General features: G+C 36.6%; 1 protein-coding gene across 2 annotated transcripts in view; it reads right to left on the bottom strand.

Annotated features, from left to right (window-relative positions):
• The window catches only part of DSCAM (DS cell adhesion molecule), a 477876-nt gene that overhangs the window by 31011 nt on the left and 426663 nt on the right, over positions 1-20202 (bottom strand). For both annotated transcript variants that reach the window (XM_084536387.1, XM_084536388.1), the window contains 5 exons: positions 19589-19687; positions 18817-19005; positions 16449-16739; positions 10970-11146; positions 4011-4041 (listed from right to left, as the gene is read on the bottom strand). In XM_084536387.1, coding sequence (XP_084392513.1) covers positions 4011-4041; positions 10970-11146; positions 16449-16739; positions 18817-19005; positions 19589-19687 — 787 coding nt within the window. The remainder of the gene's footprint in view (positions 1-4010; positions 4042-10969; positions 11147-16448; positions 16740-18816; positions 19006-19588; positions 19688-20202) is intronic.

Here is a 20202-nt window from a genome sequence, read left to right as displayed (position 1 = left end):
AGTCTCTTCAAAGTCTCTGCATGGGTTAGATGCCACTATCCTATTGGTTTCCACTCAAGCTGCTGAAATTTTATGAGAACTGGAGACTAACATATTATCTGCGTGCCAAATATGCATGAATAGATGCCCTTGAAAAGTCAGGTCACACTGGGCTTGTCCAAGATCACACAACAAACCTGTGATCAAACAGAAAACTGAATTTGTGAAATCCAATTTCGAATAAAAATCAATAATTCAATAATTATTGGATATGTTCAATCAGATACATATACAACTCATGTAGCACAAAATAAAGTCCAATAAATGCATCCTTGCACCCTTCACTTGCTCAACAGAGCTTTAGGAGGCAAAGCGATCAAATCACACATCTTCCTCAGAGAATGCAGAATACAGAATGCTTTAACCCCAGCATCATGGTTAGAGCTAGAAGCTCTTCTGCAGTACAAACACTCTGTATTCCTACTATTGCAAAGTATTCAACCATGCAGAAAGAATTGTTTGCACCACAAAGGGCAGGAGGACAGTTCCCCAGCTTTGTAGTTGTACTGTTCACCTGCCCAGAGGGAATTCTGAATTTATTCTTGGCTCCAGGGAGAGGTTAGTGCAAAATGTGTGGAAAGTCCTTCAAGTCAGAACTGAAACCTAAGCCTTTTTATGTTCAGGAAGATTCCCTATTACTAATCTTGAGTTATGCCTCATCTTGTGTGATCTCTCTCCTCTTTCTTACTGGTCTAATTACTTCTCCATGTGGCAGCACTGTGGCATGGAGTGTCCAAACACAGAACAGGCAATTGGCAGTGCCAAGAAGGTTGCTGCTAATTAGCATGTAACCTCTTTCTGGCTCAATGAATTTTAAATTATTTTCTGCAGACCACAATAACTCAACTGTCAGCTTAAAAAAACTGAAATGCCAACAGCAATTATGTGGCTCTAGGACTTGGCAGTGAGGCAAAGATTTTTAGTATTGCCATTTTGAAATTTGGTGCCCAAGGATTTTCTAACCTAGCAAAATTCATGCATCCAAGTATTTTAACAGCCTGGTGGATGAGGAGCCCAACAATTAATTCTTTAAAGGGAGGAAACACATCTACATGTATTTTCGTTCATCTACAGATACAACTTAAAATTTAAACATGTGCTGTGTCTATTCTTTACCTGTCTGCTGTGTCTATTCTTTACCTGTCAGACTTTGTAATGATCTGTGTGTAATATAGCTCATTCTCTCCAGTTCATTGAACCTCTGAGCTCCAAACTGTTAGAGACTAGGAGCCTGTCTGGGGAACGAGTCAGTATGTATTTGCTGTATTGCTTTCCTCTACCCAAGTGTCTGCTTTGGGCCACTATTATAGACAAATACTTGGCTACACCTGTGCCTTTGGATCTGATTGAGCAGAGCTTTTATGTACAGTCTGTGGATAAACAAGCCCTTCTCCAGAGCCAGTACAGTGCATGATGCATTTTGAAAGAGTGCAAGTGCACATAGTTATAAGAATATCTCCTCTTTAAATAGTCTTCCTAGATACATAATAAAAAAATACTTATCTGAGTGACTGAAAATGTCTGTATGCACAGCACAGTGTTAGATCAAGCTAGCTTTGTAAAGAGATAAAATATATCACTCTGTAAAGTCATTCTGGGTGCTTGCTGCCAAATCAAGAGTCAAGCCACCTCAGTGTTTCCTGATGTCTAAGCTGATCATTGTAAAAACATACCAGAAACTAAATTTTGTAAATAATCTGCCAGTCAAGGGTATTTTCAGAGATAAAATATTCTTTACCCTGTGTTCAAAATTAGAAAGCTCAGCCAATTGCTATACCAATTCACAGTGAACAACTACAAAGAAGTTGGCTGGATCTATGCTTCAACCCCAAAAAAGGTCAAGAAGTTGTGATTGTATGCCAGCAGAGATTTTTATTTGCTAGTTTAAAGTATGAGCAACAAGTTCCTATTAAACTGCTAACTGCTGGGGCTTACCCTGCTCCTCAGATATTTGACTTAAACAGCCAAAGCTGGCAACTTTCAAAGCCAAGACTCAAGCTCCATTCTTAATCCGCTTTACACACACTTATAAAAATCTCCTCAAATGGGAAGGTACACAAAGCTCTCTCTATCCCTCACACCTTCTTAGCAAGCAGGGAATCTTCTGTTCTTTATATCCCATACTCAAATGGCAAGGCACAACCAATGACCACCCTCTTTCTTGATATTTGTAACACAGCAGATTTTGGTGAAATCTAAAATACATGTATATAAAATATCAGAAGCTTTATAATATGTTACTGTTACTTTGGAAAGGGCTTTTTATCCTTTCATTATTAACATGCTAAATCTTCAGGAGTATATAGTGTTGGTGGGTGGCTCAGGTTTTTGGTTGGAAGTATTTCATAGCTGTTTCAGAAGTAACTGAACATGTACCATGTGGAAAGCTCATCAAAATAGCATCACTTTGAGAGTTCTAAGTTAAGAGGCTTCTCCATATGTAGGACCTTAAAGTCCTGCCTTGTTAGTCATTTGCCTTTGTTCACACTTTAAGAGAAGTATAAAATATGACTATTTAATAAAAATAATATTATTTTCAAATAAATGAATGGGAGAAAATGAAAGGAGAAGCAAAAAGAAACAGTGGAAAACAATTACGTAGAAAAGCAGCTCTCAACTAAAGGCTAGGAAGGGATCAGACTGCTGTCTGAATGTATCAGGCACAGGGAGCAAAAAATCTTTAAACTTAAGGTTAGCATTGTCAGAGGGAAGAATGGACCATTTATGTTGGAAGTTTGATAATTTTCTAAGTGTCAGAGGAGTGAGGCTCTGAAATTGCCATACAGAGGTGGTGATAAGACCAGTAGAGTTAAGCAGAGGTGTTATGTGTGGTTGTCAATGGGACTGAATATCTTCATCCAGAAGTTGCATACTGAGGTCCATGATGGGTTTCTTTAGGGAACGGGTATACTGTATATGCTAATCTGTGCCTTTTTTTTTTTGTATCATGAAAAATGTGTCACAGCATATCTCCTTGAAGTTGCTTAAACCTACAATCTGCTGCTAGCAGGGGTTTCTAAGTTGCAAAAAAGAACAATGTGACCTGAACTGCATGACCAGTTTTGTTAAAATCAATGGGACTATTCAGATGTATTTGGAGACTGATGTCATAGAGCTGAGTTCACATTAAAACCATCTGTCACCATGTCTTGGGTTAGTGTATTCTTATAATAGCAGGTGAAGCTTATCATGAGTGAGGAAGTTTAGCGTATGTTTCATTTGATAAAATATCCATGACATTCTCAAATTTGTTGCTTAAAAATAAAAAAGATTTTCTAGCAAACCAAAGCTCACTTGAACTTAGAAATATTCCCTTGTTGATCCTATTTTCAAATATATGCAGCAGATTTAAAGTTCAACATTTTCCCCAGATAAAACAATAAACACTGTAGATATGAAATTTCCATCTCTGAAGAAATTGAGATGCCACAATAGTCATTCTGTTGCAATTCCACAACTGAATTAGATTTCTGGGTGCTGAACTGATGGAACAGAACTGAAAAATAATAAATGGATTTTCCTGCTCTTATACACCTTAGGGTATAGCAGCTACATAAATATAACTGTAGTATTATATAAATAAAACTATAAAGTTTAGAGATATTCACATCCAGGCACTTACTGTTTTCAAAGCCATGATCTCAAAAGAGCAATTTCTTTGGTACATATTATGCAAATGTTTTTCTGAACAGGAAAAATGTTCAAATTAACCCACATGTATTCTATAATTTAATGCACTAATACAAAAGGTGGCAAATTTTACTATTGTGTTCTGTTACAGGACTGACCACAAACTGTTTTCTCATATTTCTAGCCATCAGCGTATCCTAGTTTTTAAAAGAGAGTCAAATGGTGTGTTTTGAGAAAGGCTTTAGGAATAAAAGACTCCTTTTGTCCCTACAGTAATTTTTAAATATGATGCCATAACTGACAATTATTTTTCAATTTAAGAAGATTGAATTTATTCTTACCTCATAAGCATTTCAGCCAAACTCTTTGCATCTAGAAGAAAACAGAAAAGATGTCAGGAGTTGCTATCTGTTTGTATCACAAATGAAAATTTATGTGATAGATGGATTATTAGGAAGTGATTTGAATCAGCTATATATAAGACTACTGTCAATTCTCAGATCAGTAATGAAGATAAAATAGTGCCTAAAAGTTCCTACTTTTGTTGGAACTGCATTTCACTACATTAGATCTTTCTGCCCCAAAGAGCCCTGTTTAGTTCCTCAGTAGCACTGAAAATGCTTAGAGATATACTAGCAACTGTTAGTTTTGAAGAAAAGGGAGCATGGAATAAAATAGACTTTAACTGGAAACAACTACAGACACTCTTTACAAATGCAGATATTTTAACAACCAGCAGGGCTCTCTGTTCCTTCATGCCATGGTTAGCAAGCGAGAGGGTGAGGAAGGAAGAAAGGGCAAGAGGACAGAAATGCTGAAATCCATCTCTGGGCAGGAGCTGAAGGTGATCTGGATGAGCAATTACCAGCCTGCCATTTTCAAACTCAACCTGACTGCATGGAGGAGGTGCAAGGGAGGTCTCCAAGGAGAGACTGGTTGCTCTCAGGTATGAATGCTTTGCAACTAGCAATAATTCAAAACTTCTGGGTCTTCAGAGGGCTGTTGGTATACAAAACAGGAGGTAGCTGATTCCCACTTGGATCAGCCCTGCAAAATGAGGTGCTGCTGATGGAGAAATATTCCCATTGTCACTGCTGCTATTATTAACATAAAACCCTTTGGGGATATCATTATTATGGCAAATACTGGATCAAAGTACACAGCTGAAGGTTGGTTCACCCTGTGTTCTTCAGGTAGCTTCCTGTAAAACTTTATAAACATACAATAATGATTTCTGTGGTATTATCTGGCAAAAAGACAGCTACATTTTGTTCTCCACTAAACAAACTCACTTGAAAATGCTGAGTCCAGAGTCCCTAAATAACAATATCACAGAGCAACAAAGCAGCCTTTTGTGCAACCAAGTAAAGCAAATAGGAGAAGAAAACATTTCCAGTTCAAGGAACTCTCCTGTTAGGTGAAACTTTAAATTTCTTCTCTTATCTCCTGCTTGTAAATCTATCTGCATCTTCTAAGACATTTACTGGATTTGTCTTTGTTTTCTCCCTCTCACTTCTGAAACCCTTTTTATTCCTTAATCACCTCTTGGGTCTCCTACACCTATTGCAATTTCTTTGTCTGTGATCCTATTAAATTTCCTGCCTTTAAAATCCAGAGGATGCAGGCAGAAACAAACCACCAACTTAATGCATCACTCTGGTTACGTTTATGTTTGTTTTTAAAAGGGATAAACAAAGTGCTCTTTTTATTTTTAACAAAACATCTTCCACCAACTTTCTGCATTCAGTTTCTCTGACACTGTGCCAGCTTGCCTGTCTTAGACTTCATTTCTCACAATGGCAGCTGAAATTCTGTGCTTCTTCTAGGTCTGCTTGTTCCACTCCTTTATTTTTAATCTTCCCCTTATTCCTTTTCAGCACAAAGAATGGAAGATTCCTGCTGAAGGGAAGGACTCTGTCTGAGATGTCTGATCTTATTCAAACAGCGCTACATTTACGCATACAGACTTTTTTTTTTTTTTTTTTTTTTTTTTTTTTTTTTGCTATGGGATTGACTTTTGCTGTGAACACTCCTGTAAGTGCTTCTACATAGCACAATACCATGAGGACAACATCTTTATCATCAGTCATAAGGCAAAGTACCAGCATGTTGCTGCTCCAAATGACACCAGAGATAGTTTTCCTACTGACTTTTAAGGACCTAGAAAGGGATTTAGATCTTTTGAAGGGGGAAAAAAAAAGAAGAAAAAATTAAAAAATCTGATTCTAAGTCTATTTTATTTTATTCTATTTTATTTTAAACAAGCTTTATGATGTTTCCTGTTGTTGTAGCAGCACTGGGATCATGTAGAGCCTTGATGCACACATTCTCCCTCTGGCACACCCAGTAATGGTGATTTAATATTCAAATGTTTCTTTCACCCAGAGAGTGGATTTGTAAAGCAATGACTACATCTTTGACTGAAGACTGTGGATATTTGTGCAAGTAGTGCACAACTCAAGGAAAATGAAAGGAACAGACTGGAAGATTGACTGATCTCTTCAGTTCCTTTCTAGATTTGTTTCCCAGGATTAAATAACAATATTCATGGAATTTTTGTTGTTGTTGTTGTTTCAACCATAAATGTTTTAAAAATGCTAGGAACCCAGAGTTCTGAAGTGTGTAATTCAGTCCATTGACTGTATTGACTAGATTGTCAGCGCGCCTTGCGTGACCAGCTCAGATGAGTATGCTCAGTTTGGTGAAACACACTGGAGGAACTGCACACAGTTATGTTCACTCTTGTGCCTTTTCCCTTGCATTGAAACAAATTCCCTCATATATTCTCAGATGCTGCACAGCTGTGTTCCATGCTGCATCTGGGAAAGATGTTATGTTTTCACTATTAAACATGTGGGTCATATTCAAATGCACATTTACATATGCTCTTGGTCAAGGAGATGCAAAGGATCAAATTGTCTGTGCATCTTCAATCAAAAATAGCATGAGACTTCATGCAAGATCATGTTACATATATCAAAAACTGAATGAAATAGTACTGCAGAAAATAAAATACTAAAGTCAGCAGGGTTTAACAGATGAAAGTTGTTGCAATGGACAGCAGTATTAGTAAAGATAATGGCGGCTTTACTGGACACACGGTCTGGTGTAGGACTGGACCAAAACAAACGTGCCAAGAAGATAAGGGATCTTATGTATTTGTCAAAGGAAAACCACAAACCCTAAAGTAACTGAATATGATAACAATGTGTCCAAAACATCAGCTACAGAAGATATATTAGTTTCACAAAATAATGGGTATAGGCTGCAGACTACTGTACTGTATATGTCCTACATGACACATTTCATCAGTAAATTGAGAAAGCTTCATAAAAGGAATCAATATCCCAGCCAGGGACCTGTTTCCTAGCTTTTGGGTAGGGAAAACAGGGCTCAGAGAAACTATGGATAACTGACTGAAGGTGACAATCTCCTGTCCCAGCCAAGCATCACCCTTAGTGAAAAAGTCGAACCTCTCTCAGTGGTTTTGTCACATGACTGCACCAACAGGCATAGACTCAGCAGCGGCCCTCACTTTCATTTGCTTCTTTAAAATACTTAGCACATTTGGCTTGCCACTTGGGAAATCAGGGTCCATGATAAAGTTTTAAATAGCACGCAGCCGCTATTGAACAGCCACGCTGCACTGACACTTTCTGCTTGGGTTAAGGTGAGTTGAGTTTGGAAACAAAGGGAAAACTATTTCAGTGGTAGTGGAGCTAGGTTAATAGTGGAGAGAAAGTGATAAGTCATCAGGTTTCTCTGTTCTAATGTGTGCTGACCTACTGAATCACGGCATGAACTCCAGCACTCAATTGACCTTCTTGTGCCTTGACCTGTGGAACTACTAAATTGGACAAAAACTCAGGGTTTTGCTGGAAACTACATTTTTCTTCTAAACAGAGTACTCCTGGAAAAATAAAATCATACTATGTATGGCACAGGAGGAAGACAAGGGTTCCTATAGGAAGACAAGCATTCCTATATGCTAAAACAGGCAGTAAAATGATTAAGAACAGAGAGACTTTAATGCCATATTTACCCCACAAACTGGAACCAGGACCCTATCTGTCTGTAAGCATAAATCTAAATGTTTGCATGAAGAATACACTGCAAATAAATCTGCAATTCCCACTCCTCTTTGTCAAGCAGGTTTGAAGAAAACATCCCCTGGAGCAACAAAAGCAAGAATTATGCAAGTTGTTACTTGCAAAAAATTGCTTAGAAGGTCCCACAGTGGAAAATATTATTTCTGATGTAGACTGAAAATAGCTAGTGGGTTTAGAATCATGATTTAGGAAAAAGGTGTCCTGAGTCTCAAGAAACCCCACCAGATAATATATATCAAGTGATAATGACAGGATATTTTCCATTTTCCCTTCAAAAAGAATTCAGAAGAAAGTTGAACACCGTAACTACTACAGAGGAACATTTTTTAGTTAGGAGATCAGGAAAACTTGCAAGCAGGAGTTTTCTTGGTGAAATTACTCAGGATTTAACAGCAATGCTGATTGACACTAAGGCTTTTAGAACATGAAGTATTCTCCAGAAGAGCAGAAATGGCTAACATTAGGTCAGTCTTCAAAAAGAATGAACAACAGAAAAAACTGAATTACTGTCGATCTGATCTTGGCAATGAGCAAAGGGGATGGAAAAAATGGTATGAGTCTTGATGAAATGAATGAAAGGAAATTGACTACAAGTCTATATTCATTGACCTTAATTATTCAATCAGCCATGTCAAGCTAAGAATTCTGATGAGAATAAAATTCACTAAGAATGTTGATGTTGAAAAAACTCTCACTGAGATAGAATTAGGCAAGTTCTAAATATTATATTTATATTTCTTTAGAACAAAGTTTTTTTATTTAAAAACATTTTACTAAGCAAGTAGCAATAATGCAAAAAATTAACTTGGCAACCATTGTATATGATTTCCAACATATAAATTGATATGTATCAAAATACAATTTTAAACAGAGTATTTATTGTCTTCATGTACCATGGAACATTACACTGTTGGTAGTTTTTCTCAGTGGCCTGGAATTAAATAAGATAACATCTAATAAAAGTTTGAAAATGACATAAAAATTAGATAGCTAAAATATAATAAAAGCAATAGGTAAGCAATCTGGATGATCAGGTAGGCTGATCACAAGCTAGTAATTTATCTATATTTATTTACATCATATGACCACATGGTTATATATATCAAGAATACAAGTCTTAGCTGTACAATGGAGAATGTTATCCTATTCACTGTAATTAGAGAATTGTCATCTCAGTGGATAAAAAATTTAAGGCAAACTCTTAGTATAATGTTGCAGCCAAAAAGGAGATTCTCACAGGTATGGAGAAAATAATATAAAGAACAAGAAGAAAGATTTTTTGTCTCTATATCTGGTGCTGATGTGTCTGTTACTGGAATATTAAATTCATTCCTAACCTACGCAGATGAGGAAAGATACTGGAAGATAACAAGGAGACTAGAGAAAAGTCTTGAAAGGAATGAATGATGGAATAATTAGAGAAAAAAATCAAGAAGATCCATCTGTTTAGTTTACCAACTAAAATATTAAATTACTTGATCACTACCATATAAAAAGAATATCCTCAAAGACCAAAAATGTGATACAAAAGAGAATTTCAGTCACTGCATGACAGACAGAAGTATAATGGGACTAAATGGTTCTGAGGCTGAGTTGTAGCTTGACAAATTCAGGTGAGAAGTGAGATGTAACTTTTGCAGAAATTGTAGTTAAATACTGATGACCATCAAAAGGAGTGATGATTTCTTTGTCACTGGCTACATTTAAGTGAAAATATTTTTCTAAATTCCTATATTCTGAGAGAAAATAATTCAAATAAATCTTACATTATAGTAAAGCCACATTGGCTGGTGATCATCAGCCGTCCTTAAGGGATTGTAACTCAAGAATCTAAGAAAAACTAGATGTTCACAGCCATGATTTCCTGGAGCCAAACTGCTCAAAATATCCTGCTCATTACTGGACGGAATTACACAATATTTCTCAGAAGATAAGATAATAATATTTTCTTTATCCTTACTCCACCACTTTTTTGATGAAGAAAATATTGCTCAGAGGTAAATGACTTAAAAAATTTCAAATGAGAAAGTTATTATACAACAACTTAAAGAATCCAAATGCCCTAATTTCCAGAGCTGTGTCTGAATTATAAGGCTAGTTGTCCTCTTTGATCTAGAAATTTGCCCATGCCTAAGGGCCCTTTATTTCTGTCTTCATTGCAAAAAATACCCAAAATATCATTACAAGAGAAAAATGAGACCCAAAAGAGACAAGAACAAATGCAAAGGTGAGATGGAACACACAAGGCTGGCCCTGGTTTTAATATCATAAGCATATTTTGGTTAAAATACAAATAACTAAGCATTTTTGTCATTCTTAGAAATCCTTAGATTCGTGTTTGTGGATGATAAATCATGTTGCTTTTTATTTATTTTTATTTATGGCATTTTTCAAATACTTTGAATATAATGTTTACTATCATGTGCAACTACAAAGCCCACAAGGCCAAGTGCAGAAGTTGCAGAGTGCAAGGGTCAAAAACCTCATTGGGACTCAGCTGGAGGTGTTTACTAGAAATCCAATACAGCTAAATGAATTCAAAAATCTAAGACTTACTCACATAGGAAACATGAATTTGAATAAAGATTAGAGAAAAGGACTTTCAGCTACAATGAATGGTGAGTGAAAAGTGAAAAGTTGTTTTAAGAGTTTTGTTATAATATATCATAAGGAAAACAATATGGTAACAAATCTGAGAATATCTGGGTGTGTTTTCTAGCCTAACATCTGGCTACATTAATTTCATAATTCTGGAATTAATTAAAAATGTGCTAGAAAACTGAAACCCTTAAATCTCCAGAACATCTGATTTTAGTTTTTAAAAAAATAATAATAAAAAAAAGATTTTAGGTTATTGAGACTATTCACAAGATAAAGAAAAAAAAAAAGAAAAACAAAAAAGAAAAACAACAAAATTCCCAAACACCATACTTGAGAATTATTTTCCTTTCCCTCATCATGCAAAATAACGGTTAACAATGATTATATGGTTCATTTTTGTTTTCAGCTAGACTATAAAATGATAAAAGAAGGAATTTCTGTAAAAAAGCACATATGTTTTACCTGCTACATGTTACAGGAAAATTATACCAACTGGGGATTGAACCATTTGGTCACATGCAGCCCTACTTGTCCTTCTGTGTTTGGACAGTATGCATATGTAGGAATAAGTGCCACAGCTCTCATCTTACCTCTCAACCTCTTCAGTCTCTGCTCCCTCCTCCTCCTTCGCACAATCAGCAGCATCACAAAAAGCAGCAAGACACCAACCAAGATACAGGAAATGGTCACCAGCATCTTTAGCCCTTCGTTGGTTGCCAGCCCTTCCTCACTTTGCACAACTGACTTAATGAGTGGAGGGATTGTACCTGGAAACAGTGTCATGATATTAGATGCCTATTAATGAAGACAAAAGATTGAGTTCTCAGGAAATATGGCATATTATATGCTTCAACCACATGCAAAACATAAAGAAGGATTTCTCATGTTTGGGATGGATTCTACGTTTGTATGTATAATGGCTATGCATGCATAATCAGTCACACTGGTAGCAAGCCACTAACATCAGGGGCTCAAATTATTAGAAATTGAGGAGAGGCATAAACAGGTGTATACGTCAACAATGTCATGACTTTTTTTTTTTTCACAAAAAAATCTGGAAAAGAAGTCCATGTTCATTACACAGTTATGTACTACAATTAATTTTAAGTACTTTAAATCATTCCTAATTTCTAAGACATCTCAGAATTGCTACCTATGCTAATCTTTACTATGGAAAAGTAGCATGGCTACTACAGATTTATGTTCGCTGCTTGGCTTTTCTTTGTAAGGGACATATATGACAACACACATTCTGTGCTACACGCTTCACATGAATCTTCTACTTTCTTTTATAATGTCTTAAGGATTCAGCAGTGCTATTGATCTTAGATTCAGATAGCCAACCTGATGCTAATTCTCTAAAGAGAGTCTGACATACTTATCACTAAAACAGGAGAGTAATGCTGGATAAAAATGAGCAAATTTTGAGAGTGAAATGAAGGAAATGAATCTGCAAAGCACTCACATTGGCAGGCAGCTCTCTTTTTCATTCTGGGACATATTTGCATTTTGAATATACCTGGCTTCCTGGTGATATGTAATACCTGAACTTCTCTATTCTTTTTTTCTTTACTTCTAGGGGATGTGAGAAGAATACAGCATTTTCTTTGGAAGACTATGTAGGTATGGAAAGTTTCTCACTCATTTCCTGATTACTATTAAACTGATACATGCAACTACAAATGAGGCTATAAAATGCAGATTTGTTTGAAATGGGTACAAATACGTAAGTATTGTGAACTGCGATGACTGTCAATGAAAGCTATTCAATTTTAACCAGCTACTGAAACATAAAATTGCCTACTTACTTGCAAAAAGTAAGGAAGATGAGAAAGAAAAACAGGTATATTTTTTACATTTTAATTGCTGAATTGTGTGATATAGTTATAAGTCATTATGTACCACATAGTATCACAGAAACAAAAGAAAAAAAAAGTGAAAAAAGATATGAGGCAGTACAATGCAAGGGTGATAAATTGTGAATTTGTAGGTATGTTTTGGAAATGTGTGGAAATGTGGATTTGTAGGTATGTTTTGTTTTGTTTGTTTGTTTGTTTGTTTATAAGAGCTGTTTGAGTTGTATATAATAAGAACAATTCTCTTAAGGGATGGAGATAAACAAAAAAGCTGCAACAATCCAAACCTATATCAAGTACTTCAGGAAAAAAAAAGATAAATCTTACAGTTGCATTTTGAATATTTTTCTAATTTTCTATTGCATTTCTTTCCCATAATTTTCCATCATTTTCTAATTTTCCATTGCTTGGAATAAATACACAGCAGGGTTTTTTCTTCTTGTCTTAACCAACTAAAGGCAAAGAAAGTGATTAGATAGAGAAATGGAAAGGACTGTGAATTCCTGAAGGAAATACTAATAACTGCCTCTAGATCCTGCTGAATACTAAAGGGACAAACTACACTGAGTTAGTGTGACACAGATGATTGTCTAAAGGCTTTTGTGTTCAATATTGCCTGAAATTATGTCTTGATCTCCCTAACACTTTGATTCAAGTGGCTTCAATTTCAGTTAAACTGCAAGTTTACATATCCTCCACAATATCCATGCGTGGATATTCACCAATGGAATTAAAAATTGCCATAACCTAAACCTGCTATCTGTTGAGAAAATACCATTTCAATATTTGTTGTAATCCTAGCTTGTGGCTAGGAGTAAAAAAGTGAAAGGTTTTCCCAGAGTAAAGTCCCAGACAAACTGGGATTATTTATTTATTTATTTTAAATTTCAGGTCAATTCATCGTTGTCTTTTGTTAGCCTGCTTTACTGGTGCTTCATAGGAACTGAAATCTAAATGTCTCTGACCCAATTTTCCCCTATGTCCTTTCAGCATCTCCCATTGAACCTTGTGACTTTAGGACTGTGAAGTGTTTTTCTGTGTCCTAAGTGTTCTTCATGGTAGAAAGTCTCCTGGTGGGCTAAAATCAATTAACAGAGTTTAGACCTGCTACCAAGCTGATCTGATTTAATGTCAGGGCTACTGAGCAGCTGATCTCTGAGTCAGGAAGCTCCTTTGCAGTGCTACACACTACAACTCCACATTGCTAAAAATATCTTCTTAAGTGTTGAGTGCAAATGTTCTGAAAAACAAGGGGCAGGGAGGTCACAACATCCTGCAAGCTGAAAGTGGTTAGCTGAAATATCTATGAACAGAAAGCAAAGACCTGCACATAGGCCTGTCATTAACCTTTTGACACAATTCATCGTGAAGAGATTTCAGGTGAAGAATACTTAGCCATGATATTTCTCAGGAGCTCTAGTGCAGATCAGCTATTGAAGTTCAAACAAACTGAAAATTTTCTTGACTGAAAGAAGATGTAACTCAAAGACTTCTACAAAGTTTGCAAAGGCTTTAGCTTAAGACAACTAATGCTTCTAACTCATTTGTAGCATTTTGTATCCTAGAACATTCATAGGAGTATTCTTAGATCTTAAAAGAACCATCCTTCTATCTGCTTTACCCTAAGGGCAGTTGTGACCTTTAGAAGCTGGAAGGAGCTAATCTCATATCACAGAAGGAATCAATGGTAGAGGAAGGATTAGTACTCTAAAGCAAATGCTGGCCAGAAAGTTTCCAATGGCATGGTTTTTGTGAAAGAAAAAAAATAAAAATCACTGTCTATGAAAGCAAAAAGATTCTGTAGGAATTATTGTTTGAACGTACTGCTTTCTTGGCAGACATCATTTTCCAGCTCTGAAGCACCTTTAAGGCTACAGTTTATCAAAGAATGAATGGGAAGCTGGGACTCTGTAGGGACATATTTTGTTTTAGAAGCACTGAAAAAGCTCTTCCATAAAACACTTTATGTGGGAATACACCAGTTTCAGTTTACTTAATGATAATAAGGATGATCTTATCATTTTAGTTCTGCATCAAATATAACAAATTCAGAAAACTTGAAAACTGAAATTTGCTTTTCTAGTCATGTCTTCCCCTCTCAATGCTGTGGCTATTATTTGAGATCATATTGCCTCTCTGAGGCACAATAAAGTCCTGGCAAGGCATGCTTGACAAATAAAACCATCAATGCCATAAATGAAAAATTTTCAAGCTGACCAAAAGCAGTGGCCCAGGAAATTTAATGCTGCAACCATTTTTATTGTTTCATTTTCTCACTTTTAAAGATGCCATGGAGTAACACAAAATCAAAATGGCATGCAGGTCACAACATACGAAAACAAGCTATGTAGACAAAAATCAGAGTCTGACAACATTTCAGATCAGGTCATTGTAAGAATATGTTTGATTGCAGTTTTATCAGTGGGAGTTTGAGGTTCCAGAATTGCATTTGCAGATCATCGCAGTTTAAGATATGTCTTAAGACTATCCCAGCCATATAAATGTAACAATAGCTGTGAATATTAAAAAAAAAAAAAAAAAAAAAGGATAACTGAAAGTTATGTCTCCAGTAGAAAGAAATTGGAAAGGAAAGAAGATAAGCTAAGTAAAATGGAAATAAGTTAGCCCATAATATTTGAAGAAGTTATTGACATTTACTGCTTAATAAAACAGGTTCCCAGCAAGATCTGTCAGCATTTGTATTGGAAGTACTTGGATCTTCTTTTCCTATAGGCCTCAGGAGTTGAGAAAAAAAAAATCTCAATTTTTTTTGGAGTTTCTGAAATAATATGAGGGCCCTGTGGCAGCTTATCAAAATGATACATCCCCTCATGTTTTCAGTGTGGTGAGTGTTATTCGTGAAAGGACAGCTACAAGAGCATGTGTTCGTTATCTGCAAGAACTGATGGTTAGCAAGTGCAAAGACTGTGGTAGCATTAGAAGATGGGAAAGGTGCAGAGGTTTAAGCCCTGACAGATACATAGCCTACACTTCTGGCTGGGAACGGGCCTTGTCGCCTGCTCTTCCATGAACCATAGCAGGGGATTCTCCTGGAGAATGCTGGTTTTCCCAGCTCTGTGGCCGGGAAATGTGTTAACAATACAGAGTTATGAATTGTTAGCAATTTGGTGCTGTAGCTGGGCAATTATCTGTTCTTGTTTGAACTTGCTCACTAGCCCTGTTGTTTAATTTAACAGTACAGATGTAGCAAAGTGATTGCACAATGCAGCACAATATCTCTGGCAACATGACAACATATTACACTGAACATCTCCAGAAAAGCTCTGGCAATTCACACTAGAACAATTCAAGAGATCGCCATCTGGAGCCATCTGTGCTGCTGTTTTGCCAGAAATACCACCATTCCCCACTACAGTCAGCAGAAGCACACATGTGCCACCATCACTTTCAATAAATACAGCAGGATATGAGCTGAAGTGAATGACAAATTGGCGTGTTTGCTCTCACCCTCTTGTTCTGGATTATGCAAGAGTGGGCAGTAACCCTTGGCAAAAAGGCAGGATGCAACAATTCCTCCATCCCCTGTGCCCTGCTGCTGAGCATGACAGAGCCATCTGTCACACCCATTAGTTTCACTCTTCCCTGTCTGTAAATAGGGATAATAGCACTGCCATCGCTTTGCCCTCAGAGGGTATTGTCCGGAGGCTTTCCCAGAAGACAAGCTAGTTAGCTGCTCCATTGTGTCACATAACAGGTTTTGAGCTGTGTCACAAGGACATTGCATGGAATGGCAATGAGGCAAGTCACCGTAATAAATTGCTGCAGGAACCAATTGTATAGACAACAAAAATCTTGTGGAAGAGATGCATGAAATACTAGCAAGTGCTCCTGTGAGCACTGGAAGTAATGACACCTGGTGTCTTATGGTTATGTGTCTGATGGTTGATTGATTTTGGTGCTGGAGATCTTCCTCAGTGAGGACAAATAAACAATTCCTCTTTTCTGCCTGGCAGCCTAGTGTCATGAAATCTATAGGCATTTTACATCTTTGAGACAGTTACCCCTCTTAGACCACAGCTAACCAGATTTAAAAAGGATTTTGTGTAAAAAAAAAAACAAAAACAAACAAACAAAACAAACCAAAACAAAACAAAAAAAAAGCAGACAGACAGAGAGACATAAGCAAAAGCATCATACAAGAAGTCAGAATAAAAACAGTACCTTGGACATGTAACTAAAGAGATATACTTACTGCCATCATAATTAAGCGTTGCAAATTTGGCTTGTTTCTCTGCACAGCCAGCACTGTTGCATACTCTCATTTGCAGTTCATACCAGGTTGCCTCCTGGAGGTCATACAGTATGTAGGACTTTGACAAGGATGTCCGCTGAGCAGTTGTCCATACTGTTGTTCCAAACGGACGGTACTCCAGGGTGAAGGAGGTGATGGGGCAGCCACCATCATTCCAGCCTATCAGGTTCAGCCTCACTCTTGTGGTATTGATACTAGCAAAGAGTTCTTGTTCCTTCGAAAATTGTGGCTCTGGACGTAATGATATATTTCAAGTGAAACGCTTGAGTATTACAGATAGAGGGCTCTCAAAAAAAATAATATTAAAATATATTATTTCTGGTACAGTTCTAGCTGTACCAGACTCAATATCTATATATTCAATTCTTTCCCTGCTACCTCCTTCCCCCCCTCCCCTTGCCTTCTTCTCACACTATGTACCAGACTCAAAAACCTAGATTTTCAAATCCATATGTGAAAAATATCCATATGTCTCTGTATGGACCTGACTTCTTTGTTTGCACTTATTGGCAAAAGTCAGCTTGTGAATCTAGGGCAGAAACTTCATATCATTAAATGCTTCTGTTTACTGCCTTGCAAAAAAAAAGAAAAGGAAAAGATATTTCCATTCAGAAAGGGGTTGGCAGGTTGGCATTTCTACATACTGGTCTTGCTTTGGGATCTAATGTTGGTTTCAGATGATATATAAAGTTTTTTGACAATTCCATGTAGTAGGGGTATACTGACAGTTAAAGTGGCACTTTAGAACTGAAATAATAACAGTAGGTGGACAAAACAGGTCATAAGCAAATGTTATTTACATTAAGATTATTGTAGAGTACTTAAAAGTATTATTCTGCTAACTGCTTAGCAGAAAAAACATTTTTACTTTTGGAAACTACAACAAAGCTAATAAAAATCATCTATAATATGATGTTTTATCCCATGTCATAGCAGCATCTTATCCTATGAGGCCTTTTTTATTTTTGCCTTTCTTGATGATGTTCCAAAATATATACTCACGTCTACAGGAATCTAAAAGAAATTGGTGATTCCTGCTGTGGATTTTGATTTATTTTGGTTGGCTTTGTTAATGGCTTTAGATAGAGATGCTTCTTCATCATTCACATGAACAAGAATGATTTTAATATTCTAAATCACACAATACTTTGTTCAGTCTGTAAATGTAACACAGGTACTAATATCAAATCCCAGAGAAATTCAAAAGGGTGAGAAATCTGCTTTCTCATGAACTACTTGCATGTTACCTGTACCATGCATAAATCTCTCCTCATTTCAGTCAAAGAAATCTAGAACATCCATCGTCTTGTTCTCTACATGTCACTTTCTTTAAAGTCAGTGGATCATTTTCCCTGGCCACCAATGATCTCAGCATGTACAGAGGTGATCTGCTGCCTCTCCTGAGCTTCAGCAAGCGATACCAGTTACATCTACTGCATACCAGGTCTTCCTTATGCCATTGAGTGTCAAATAAAATTTTCCACCTTGCTGTGACACTCTAGAGATCTGCAACAGCACAGGTGTGATGAATAGTATGTAGGAGAGACATACCTATCACTGTAAACTGACCTTATTATGAAACAACTCTCAAATCAGAGAGTCATAACCAGTGTGAAGAGGTGCAAGATGGGGTTATATTCAGGGCATTATGCAAAACTACTCCACTCCTTGGACTTCATCTTTAACTGTGTGTGTGCCAAATTTGTTCATAATTGTGAGACATATTCATGTAGAACTATCCTCAGCAACTTGGACCATGGGACCCACTGCTCAGTTACTTGAAAACTCCATAAATTTTAGTTGTTTTGCCTTGCAGAACTTTATGCAAACTTCTCCTTTATTTTTGGCACCTATTCTGTTCAAAGGGTGTTTGCTACTTGCATAGTTCTTGCAATATTAGCTCAGAGCAGAAATAAGACATTGGTTCCACTTGCACTGCATATAAACGTACTCTCCTCTTACTTCAGCACCCAGACAAATAACATCCTGAATTTTTACATCAGTACAGGAAACAATTTCCTCTTGGAAATTGCTATAGCCTGTGATAGCAGCGATACTGACTTCCCAAGTATCTATCAACCCATTTTTGAACAAAATTGTAACTGATATAAAGAAAAAATATGAGCTGATACACATGTTGAGTCTCACAGAGACAGCCATTTCTGTCATAACACTGACAAAATGGACACAATTGGAAATGTTTCCAAACCCAATATTAAAATATCCAAACCCATCATCTAATCGAACTGAGATCTAAAGTACAATGCAAAAGCTTTAGGTGGGCAAAGGGGGATGCAAATTAACATACCTTTTCCAAGTGTTTTGGCCTCTATGATCTCACTGATGCGTCCTGGCCCCACTCCATTCTGCGCAGTTAGAGTAAACTTGTACCAAGTGCCACATTTCAATGTTTCTAAACGGTAGGACCTCTCACTAGGGCTAATGGGAAAACTGCCCCACTGCTCACTGTTATCTTCTGAATACTGCAAAATATAACCTGCAGGCAAGGCACAAATGGTAATGATAAACCTGACATGAATCACAAATTCTGAAGATAATACAACAAATAATTTCAAAGACGTCATGAAGCTAAAAAAGTCCTGCGCACAGGGAGACATACAGCTCTCCCCTGACTAAAAGACATCAAGCAATACATACATTGCCTTCCGTTAAAAGAGCTTGAATATCATTTTAATGATAGATTCAAAGGGAAAAGAAAGGGATAGGCATTTCTAAATACCCTTAAATCAGCAATAAAGACCAGATGATGAACCTGGACCCTCAAAAAATGAATGGTTAGAGATTACATGTCTAGAAAATCAGAGAGTGTAACTGTCATAACAGATGAGGATACACTGGAAGGAAGTGATTAAATCTGTGATTAAAACACCACAAGAGAAACTGCAATTTGCTGAAAGCTGTTATCACTATGATGGTGCACATTAAAAACTGACAGCAATACAGATTGCTTTGTTTTTCTTTATTTTTTTTTTATTTTTTGAGCCAATCATAATTATATACTAATCCTGTCAACATATGACAATTTATGAAGAAGTTGCAATTAACCTGAATTGTATTACCTCGGATAGAACTGCCACCATTGTCTCCAGGTATCCAGGAAAGAGTGATGGAGGAAGATGTAGTTTTGGACACAGTCAGTCTTGGCTGGTCTGGTGGAACTGGATGGGAAATAGTTAAAAATAGAAAATAGATTCAAATTATTAGATGTGATCTTAATCCCACCTAACAGTCATTTATCAAATAACTGTTTTGAGTTGCAAAAAAATGCAAATTATTTCTGTCAAAGTGTCTATTTGGCTGACATCCTTGGTTAAGACAAGAGCAGACAGGCTCTCATTTATGTTTAAATTTTTTACACAGTTTTGTCTTTCAGTTCTTAACCCTTGATTTTCTGATATGAAAATTTGCAGCTAATTAAAACACAAATAACATCTGAGCATTTGTTCAAATTTTGCCTTAGTGTGAATAAGATCATCTCCTGAGTAGTAAATTCTTGGTATGCAAATTCATATGCTCTTTTCTGACATTACTGTTAATGTGTACTCCTGTATTGTCATTACTTTTCACATATCAACAATGTTAGGAAAAATTTATTTACTTCAGGAAAAAAATATATACAATGATGGTGGTAAAACACTGGAACAGGCTTCCTAGAGAAGTGGTTGATGTCGCA

Source organism: Aythya ferina (assembly GCF_964211825.1).
Source record: "Aythya ferina genome assembly, chromosome: 1".
Classification (NCBI taxonomy): Eukaryota; Metazoa; Chordata; class Aves; order Anseriformes; family Anatidae; genus Aythya; species Aythya ferina.
Note: the sequence above shows the minus strand (reverse complement) of the source record. Positions and strands in the feature narration are given on the sequence as shown.